This window comes from Pelophylax lessonae (genome assembly GCF_965119305.1).
Source record: "Pelophylax lessonae genome assembly, chromosome: 12".
NCBI lineage: Eukaryota > Metazoa > Chordata > Amphibia > Anura > Ranidae > Pelophylax > Pelophylax lessonae.
In genome coordinates this window covers 205,828,898-205,838,632 of record NC_138779.1, presented here as the reverse complement: position 1 = coordinate 205,838,632, position 9,735 = coordinate 205,828,898, and the positions used below count along the sequence as shown (strand labels likewise).

General features: G+C 42.2%; 1 protein-coding gene across 1 annotated transcript; it reads left to right on the top strand.

The window, feature by feature from the left end:
- The first annotated feature begins 372 nt into the window (after nucleotides 1-372).
- LOC309567720 (free fatty acid receptor 2-like) lies at nucleotides 373-1,741 on the top strand. Its single transcript, XM_082273164.1, has one exon. It carries the CDS (start codon nucleotides 385-387, stop codon nucleotides 1,351-1,353), a length of 969 nt encoding a protein of 322 aa, XP_082129290.1. The 5' UTR covers nucleotides 373-384; the 3' UTR covers nucleotides 1,354-1,741.
- Nucleotides 1,742-9,735: the final 7,994 nt, after the last annotated feature.

Genomic DNA, 9,735 nt, shown 5'->3' with positions numbered 1-9,735 from the left:
ACACAAGTCGCTCCGACTTAGAAAAAGGGTCCTGTACTACTTTGGGGCGACCTGGAGCGACCTGCATTGACTTCAATGATATGAAGTCCGTGCATGTCTCTCCGAGGTCGCGGTGCGCGCTGTGCACCGCGACTTCACAGGTTGCCCCGGCAAGTCGGGTCGCCTGTATGTGAACCGGCTCTAAGTGGTATTTTGGCACGGGTGCTTATTTTTTTATATAATGGCAATGGTGGGAATGAAGGGGAGAACTTGGTTTTTAGTCTACTGTGAAAAATGTTTGGTGGGCATCTTGTGCCATTCTTGAAATAACTATGACAACATGTGTTTGAACCTTGCTACTCTAATATACTGTCTGTTTTTATCCCTAGAGGACATGAAGACACAATGGCACCAGCACCGGAAGAGAAATATTTATACCTAGCTATATATATTATAACTCTTCTGACAGGCTTTCCAGCCAACCTTCTTGCACTCCATGCCTTCATTCGTAAACTGCGTTTTAAGGCCACGCCAAACGCCATCCTTCTCTTTAACCTGACTATATCAGACCTGTCATTCTTGGTTTTCTTGCCTTTTAAGGTAACAGAAATCTTACAAGGCCAATGGACAATGCCATCATTCCTTTGCCCACTCAGTGGATTATTCTACTTCAGCACCATCTACTCTAGCACCTTGTTCCTCACCGCTGTGAGTGTAGAACGGTATCTTGGTGTAGCCTTTCCCCTCAAGTACAAACTCTATCGCAAGCCTAGCTATGCTGCCGCAGTCAGTGGTTTTCTGTGGATCTGCTCGTTTGCTCATTGTAGCATCGTCTATGTTACGGAGTACCACCAGGCTTCCAATGTCAGCAACAGACTCATCTGCTATGATAACTTCACGCAAGAGCAGATGGAAGTTCTGCTCCCGTTCCGTCTTGAGTTGGGACTCCTCTTGTTCTGCTTGCCTTTCCTCATCACCTGTTTCTGTTACGGAAGTTTCATCAAGATCCTCGTATCTTCTACGCACATCCACCGCGAGAAGAAGCAACGAGCCATTGGGCTTGTCCTTGCCACCCTGAGCGTTTTTGCTGTGTGTTTTGCCCCCTACAACGTTTCTCATGTAGTGGGATTTTTTCAGAAGAAGAACCTCAAATGGAGAGAGAAGGCCTTGCTTCTGAGCACATTTAATGCTAGCTTGGACCCCATCATCTTCTACTTCTCCTCAACCGCTGTCCAGAACTCATGCAAGTGCTGCTTGATGAAGCTAAACATTTTCCACCCTAATCCAGCTCCAAATAAAACCGTGAACCAGATGAGCATTAAAATGGGACAATCGCAACTTTCCGACAGCCAGATATATACGTCCAAAGATTAACTTTTTACTTATTTATTTGTTTAGTAATGCTAACATGCATTATTCTACCTTTCAGAGAGTTACATTGTAACATTGCTATGTTTACAGTGCCTATAGCCATTGGAAGTAGTGGCCTCTAAACTATCTAGGAATATGGTAACTTCTTCTTGGGTCATACATATTTTCAAATGGGCATGGCAGGGCACGTGATGGCTTATTAGCCTCGTATTGAAGCTTTGACCAAGAACCATGTCTGTACCAGTTGGTATGTTGGAATTTTGTTTGTGTGAGTTTTCACCTGTGTGTTTTAGGGTTCCCTCAACAATACAACAAGTCTAGTGGATTTATTAGCTTCTAAACTCAGTGGCCCTTAAGTATGTGTGCTTGAGTGATTGTGGCAGTGACAGTAGACTGTCCTAGGGGAAGTACTGTATAAGTTGGTGCTCTAGAAACATGAAAAATAAAAAAATAAATATGCTTATGTAACTAAGGAAACAACTGTCAGTATTTTAAATTGAAATTTTTTTTAAAGGGGGTTCGTAACAACCTTATAGTAAGTGTAAACCTTAATTAAATGGCATTCAGTTTGCCAAAGCATAGTGTATCACAAATAATGCCATTGTTTATTATATTACTTTTTTTCCATCCATTTCTTTTTCATGTCCAAAATGTGCACCTCACTATCCTTAAAAGAAATGTCCCTTCTTCTTAATGCGTTAGAAGATTGTTAAGTCCAACCTGCAGAGTTTGCCCTCCTCTATTGGGTCAAGCCATGAAATATGGAAATAGAATGGGGTGGCTTAACAAACTTTTACACATCCTCTCATGTTCTTGGAAATCAATATCTACCTTGACACATTACATGACACAATGATCGGATTAAAGTGATTGAGTTACCCTTGAGGCTTTAATTCTTGGGGGTGTTCCTGACACTCCAAGGAAGCCCATTGAGTCCAATTGACCATGACTAACAAATATTAGTTATACTATGACTTGGATAAACGAGAACCTTCTCAGACATATCTGTAACAAGGTTTGTATATTGAGTCAGTGTCACACCACCAATTTTATTGGGCTGATGTTTTGTAGAATTTTGTTTTAGCAACAAATGGTGTCAAAGGCCTTCACCCTTCTTCAGAGATGGCAGCTCCAGTTTGACGTAAGTGGCTTCTTTCATTACTCTTGTGGACCAGTTGTCCTTTTTGTTCAAAATGTTTTCCTAGTTGTCGTGTGTTAAGTCTGACCTGCAGTTTTCCCTCCTCTATTGGACCAAGTCATGAATTATGGAAATAGAACAGGGTGGCTTCACAAAGTTCACACCTCCCGTCACGTTCTTGGAAATCAGCATCTGCCTTGACACATTATATGACCCTATACTGATTGTATTAAGGTGACCGAGTTACCTTGTAAGCTTTAACTCTTGGGAATGAACCTGACACTAATTAGATTAAGGAAGTTCCTTGGATTAGCAACAAAACCTCCTCAATAATATAGAACAAGTCCTAAGGACCATGACTAACTAATATTAGCCATACTATGAGGTTGATTTACCAAAGCTGGAGAGTGCAAAATCCAATCCACTTCCAGGTTTTTTTGTCAAGGCTTAATTGAACAAGCTGAAGTTAGAAGCTGATTGGCCACCATGCACAGCTGCATCAGATTTTGTACTCTTCAGTTTTAGTAAATCAACCCCTATGACATGGATAAATGAGAACATTCACAGACATATCTCTAACAAGGCTTGTATATTGAGTCAGTGTCACACCACCAGTTTTATTGGGCTGATGTTTTGTAGAATTTTTTTTTAGCAGCAAATGGTGCCAAAGGCCTCCACCCTTCTTCAGGGATGGTAGCTCCAGTTTGACGTAAGTGGCCTCTTTCATTCCTCTTGTGGACCAGTTGTCCTTTTTGTTCAAAATGTTTTCCTAGTTGTCGTGTGTTAAGTCTGACCTGCAGAGTTTTTCCTCCTCTATTGGACCAAGCCATGAATTATGGAAATAGAACAGGGTGGCTTCACAAAGTTCACACCTCCCGTTCCAGCTAACAAACCATTGGTGTCAAAGCCCCCTTCTTTCTTCAGGGCTGGTCATCCCAGATGTAAATAGCTGCTCTTTTACCTCTTGTCGACCAGTTGTCATCTTGGGTCCTCTATGTACATCTCACGCACTATCCCTAAAGGAATGTCCCTTCTTCTTAATGTGTAGTAAGACTGTTGAGTCCAACCTGCAGATTTTGCCCCTCTATATTGGGCTAAGCCATAAATTGTGGAAATAGAAGGGGGTGGCTTAAGTTAGAAGCTGTTTGGCTACCATGCACAGCTGTACCATATTTTTCACTCTCCAGTTTTAGTAAATCAACCCCTATGACTTGGATAAATGAGAACATTCACAGACATACCTCTAACACAGCCTGTATAATAAGTCAGTGTCACACCACCAATTATATTGGGGTGATGTTCTGGTTACCAGTCATTTTGGATGTTGAAGAAGCATACTGTGTGAATGACAGATGGTGTCAAAGCTCCAATCTCTCTTTAGGGGTGAAGCCACTTTTATGGATCTTGTGCACCAGTTGTCCCTTTAGATCCACTAAGTGCAGTTTGCCCTCCTATATTGGGCCAAGCTACGAATTATGGAAAGAGAGCAGAGAGGCTTCACAAAGTTCACACCTCCCGTCACGATCTTGGAAATCAACATCTGCCTTGACACATTACATGACTCGAAAATGATTGGATTAAGGTTATTGAGTTACCCTGGAGGCTTTAATTCTTGGGAATGATCCTGACACTCATTAGAACTGAGGAAGTTCCTTGGATTAGCAACAAACCTCCTTAGCAATCCAGAACAAGTCCAGTTGACCCTGACTAACTAATATTAGCCATACTATGACTTGGATAAATGAGAACATTCACAGCTGTATCTCAAACAAGGCTTTCATATAGAGTTAATGTCACACCACTAATTGTATTGGGTTAATGTACTGGTTAACAGTCAATGTAGATGTTAAAGAAACATTTTGCGTGAGCGAAAGATAGTGTTAAAGCCTCTATATTTCTTCAGGGATAGTCATCCCAGTTTGACGTATATAGCCTCTTTTGTGCCTCTTGTTGATCAGTTGTCCTCTTAGGTCCACAATGTGCACCTCACTATCCTTAAAGGAATCTTTCTTCTTCTTAATGTGTAGGAAGACTGTTAAATCCACCCTGCAGGGTTTGCCCTATTATGTTGGCCAAGCCATGAATTATGGAACTTCCAGAGATAAGTCTATAATCCTTCCACTTTATAAAACTCTGGTCCGACTGCATCTGGAGTATTCTGTCCAGTTCTGGTCGCCAGTCCTCAGGAAGGATGTGTTGGAGCTGGAGAGAGTCTAGAGAAGGGCAACTAAACTAATTAGGGGATTGGAGGACCTTAATTATGAATAGCGTCTGCAATCGCTTGATTTATTCTCCCTGGAGAAGAGACGCCCGAGGGGGGACATGATAGCAATTTTTAAATATCTCAATGGGGATCTCAGCTTAGAAAAGCTGTTCAGTCGAAGGGATTGCATGAGGACTCGAGGGCATACAATGCGATTAGAGAAGAAGCGTTTTAACCTCAGGCAATGTGGGGGGTTCTTTACTGTTAGGGCTACAAGATTGTGGAATTCTCTACCACAAGAGGTGGTTTCTGCGGGAAGTATGGTGGCTTTCAAAAGACTCTTAGACGTACATCTCAAGGATCAGAACATTCAGGGCTATGTGAGATGATTACGGCCACACACACCTACACAGGTTGAACTGGATGGACTATTGTCTTTATTCAACCTCACCTACTATGTTACTATGTAACTATATGTAACTATGTAGAACAGGGTGGCTTCCCAAAGTTCACATCTCCTGTCACGTTCTTGGAAATCAACGTCTGCCTTGACACATTACATGACCCTACAACAATTGGCTTAAGGTATATGAGTTACCTTTGAGGCTTTAAGTCTTGGGGATGTTCCTGACTCTGATTTGAACCAAGGAAGTCCCCTGGATTAGCAACAAAACCTCTTCAACAATCTAGAACAAGTCCAGTTGACCATGACTAACTAATATTAGCCATACTATGACTTGAATAAATGAAAACATTCACAGACTTATCTCTAACAAGGCTTGTAAATTGAGTCAATGTCACATCACCAATTATATTGGGTTGATGTTCTGGTTAACGATCAATAAAGCCTTAACCTTATAAGACACGTTCTTGGGTTAGAGCAGAAATGGCTTCCATAATGATACTCTCATCCTAAACAGTTTGTGTGTCATACATCTTCAAAACAGGTAAAGCACAAAATAATCTAATTATCCGGCCAGTACAGGCACATTTGCTTGGTATCTCATTCCTGATTGGCTTTTAACGCGGCGCTACGGAATAAAATGGTTTCTTTCAGCCGGCATCGGGTTATTTTTGGAAAAAATACAAAAGAGAACAGCCAGGAATTCTAATGCGAGAGACCAAAAATTAGATTTTCAATTCTGAGTTACGATTCAGTTATAAGGTTTTAAGACGTGTGTTCCCAGTCTTACTCAGCGTTGGACATCTGGCAGAACAAAGAGCCGCAGAAGGATTTATGACATATTATCTTTATAGCTTACATCAAAACCTGCCCAATTTTATTACATTCCTCCAAAATAGGAAACAACAGGAAGGCAGCTCCAGACAAACAGCTATTTAAGCTCTAATATACCTAATAACAGTAAAGTAATACAAGATATAAGTTATACCACTAAACAGAATAAGCTGGGTGACGAGGCTCATCAGATCTTCAGTTCTGCAAACATTTTGTCACTGCCCCGCCTCCATTCTGAACCCTCCCTCACGTGTGCACCTCCCTGATCCAAGAATTACACTGCTCAAAAAAATTAAAGGAACACTTTAAAAAAACATCAGATCTCAATGGTGAAAAATCTCATGCCGGATATCTATACTGGTATGGACTGGGTAATGTGTTAGGATCTATACTGGTATGGACTGGGTAATGTGTTAGGATCTATACTGGTATGGACTGGGTAATGTGTTAGGATCTATACTGGTATGGACTGGGTAATGTGTTAGGATCTATACTGGTGTGGACTGGGTAATGTGTTAGGATCTATACTGGTATGGACTGGGTAATGTGTTAGGATCTATACTGGTGTGGACTGGGTAATGTGTTAGAATCTATACTGTTATGGACTGGGTAATGTGTTAGGATCTAGACTGGTATGGACTGGGTAATGTGTTAGGATCTTTACTGGTATGGACAGGGCAATGTGTTAGGATCTATACTGGTATGGACTGGGTAATGTGTTAGGATCTATACTGGTGTAGACTGGATAATGTGTTAGGATCTATACTGGTATGGACTGGGTAATGTGTTAGGATCTAGACTGGTATGGACTGGGTAATGTGTTAGGATCTTTACTGGTATGGACAGGGCAATGTGTTAGGATCTATACTGGTATGGACTGGGTAATGTGTTAGGATCTATACTGGTGTGGACTGGATAATGTGTTAGGATCTATACTGGTGTGGACTGGGTAATGTGTTAGGATCTATACTGGTATGGACTGGGCAATGTGTTAGGATCTCTACTTGTATGGACTGGGTAATGTGTTAGGATCTATACTGGTATGGACTGGGTAATGTGTTAGGATCTATACTGGTATGGACTGGGTAATGTGTTAGGATCTATACTGGTATGGACTGGGTAATGTGATAGAATCTATACTGGTGTGGACTGGGTAATGTTTTGGATCTAAACTGGTATGGACTGGGTAATGTGTTAGGATCTATACTGGTATGGACTGGGTAATGTGTTAGGATCTAGACTGGTATGGACTGGGTAATGTGTTAGGATCTATACTGGTGTGGACTGGATAATGTGTTAGGATCTATACTGGTGTGGACTGGGTAATGTGTTAGGATCTAGACTGGTATGGAATGGGTAATGTGTTAGGATCTAGACTGGTATGGACTGGGTAATGTGTTAGGATCTATACTGGTATGGACTGGGTAATGTGTTAGGATCTATACTGGTATGGACTGGGTAATGTGTTAGGATCTATACTGGTATGGACTGGGTAATGTGATAGAATCTCTACTGGTATGGACTGGGTAATGTGTTAGGATCTATACTGGTGTGGACTGGGTAATGTGTTAGGATCTATACTGGTGTGGACTGGGTAATGTGTTAGGATCTATACTGGTGTGGACTGGGTAATGTGTTAGGATCTATACTGGTATGGACTGGGTAACGTGTTAGGAATAAAAGGATGCCGCGTCATTTGACGGAAATGAAAATTATCACCATATAAGAGGGCTGAATTCAAAGACACCCCGAAAATCAAAGTGAAAAAATGACACAGCAAAGTAGTCCATTTTGCTTAAATTTCATTGCAGCAACTCAAAATGGTACTCAGTAGTTTGTATGGCCCCCAACATGCTTGTATGCATGCCTGACAACGTCGGAACATGCTCCTAATGAGACGACGGATGGTGTCCTGGGGTATTTCCTCCAAGATCTGGACCAGGACATCACTAAACTCCTCAACAGACTGAGGTGCAAACTGGTGGCATCAGATGGACCGAAACATAATGTCCCAGAGGTGTACTATTGGATTTAGGTCAGGCGAACGTGGGGGTCATTCAATGGTATCAATTCCTTCATCCTCCAGGAACTGGCTGCATACTCTCGCTACTTGAGGCTGGGCATTGTCATGCACCAGGAGGAACCCAGGACCCACAGCACCAGCATATGGTCTGACAATGGGTTCAAGGATTTCATCCCAATACCTAATAGCAGTCAGGGTGCCATTGTCTAACCTGTAAGGGTCTGTGCGTCCCTCCATGGATACGCCTCCCAAGATCATCACTGACTCACCACCAAACTGGTCATGCTGAACAATGTTACAGGTAGCAAAATGTTCTTCATGGCTTCTCTAGACCCTTTCAAGTCTGTCACATGTGCTCAGGGTGAACCTGTACTCATCTGTGAAAAGCACAGGGTGCCAATGGCGGAGCTGCCAATTCTGGTGTTCAATGGCAAATGTCAAGCTCCACAGTGCCGGGCAGTAAGCACAGGGCCCACTAGAGGACGTTGGTCCCCCAGGCCACCATCCTAAAGTCTGTTTCTGATTGTTTTATCAGAGACATTTACACCAGTGGCTGCTGGAGGTCATTTTGTAGGGCTCTGGCAGTGCTCATCCTGTTCCTCCTTGTACAAAGGAGCAAATATCGGTCCTGATGATGGATTAAGAACCTTCTATGGCCCTGTCCAGCTCTCCTGCCTGTCTCCTGGAATCCCTTCCATGCTCCTGAGACTGTGCTGGGAGACACAGCAAACCTTTTGGCGATGGCACGTATTGATGAGCCATCCTGGAGGAGTTGGACTGCCTGTGCAACCTCTATAGGGTCCAGGTATGGCCTCATGCTACCAGTAGTGACACTGACCCTAGCCAAATACAAAACTAGTGAAAAACAGTCAGAAAAGATGAGTAGGGGAAACCATTCCATTTTGGAGGCTGTCTTATTGTTGCCCATCTAGTACCCCTGTTGGTTATTTCATTAACACCAAAGCAGCTGAAACTGATTAACAACCCCCTCTGCTACTTAACTGACCAGATCAATATCCCAGGAGTTTAATTGACTTCATGCAATACTCAAAAGTGTTCCTTTAATTTTTTTGAGCAGTGTACATTAACCAATTTTAGCCCCGGAAGGTTTACCCCCTAATGACCAGGCCATTTTGTGCAATTCGGCACTGCGTTACTTTAACTGACAATTGCGCGGTCGTGCGACTCTGTACCCAAAAAAAATTGATGTTGTTTTTTTCCCACGAATAGAGCTTTCTTATGGTGGTATTTGATCACCTCTGCAGTTTTTATTTTTTGCACTATAAACACAAAAAGACCAACAATTTTGAAAAAAAAAAAAGAATGTTTTTTACTTTGAGAGCGATATCACCGGATTTAACACACCTGCTCCCCATTCACACCTGAAACCTTGTAACACTAACGAGTCAAATGACACCGGGGAGGGAAAATGGCTATTTGGGCACAATCTGGAAATTTTTACTTAGGGGTGTACTCACTTTTGTTGCCAGCGGTTTAGACATTAATGGCTGTGTGTTGAGTTATTTTGAGGGGACAGCAAATTTACACTGTTATACAAGCTGTACACTCACTACTTTACATTGTAGCAAAGTGTCATTTCTTCAGTGTTGTCACATGAAAAGATATAATAAAATATTTACATACATGTGAGGGGTGTACTCACTTTTGTGAGATACTGCGTGTGTGTGTGTGTATCCAGGAAGTGTACAGCAGCTTCAGCTGCCCACACTCAAAATGGCTGCAGCCAGACTTAGTGGAGGGCGATTTGTGCAGCATATTTGGCA

What these genes read in the sequence shown, in the direction of transcription:
- LOC309567720 (XM_082273164.1), top strand. Translation starts at nt 385, where the DNA reads ATGGCACCAGCACCGGAAGAGAAATATTTATACCTAGCTATATATATT.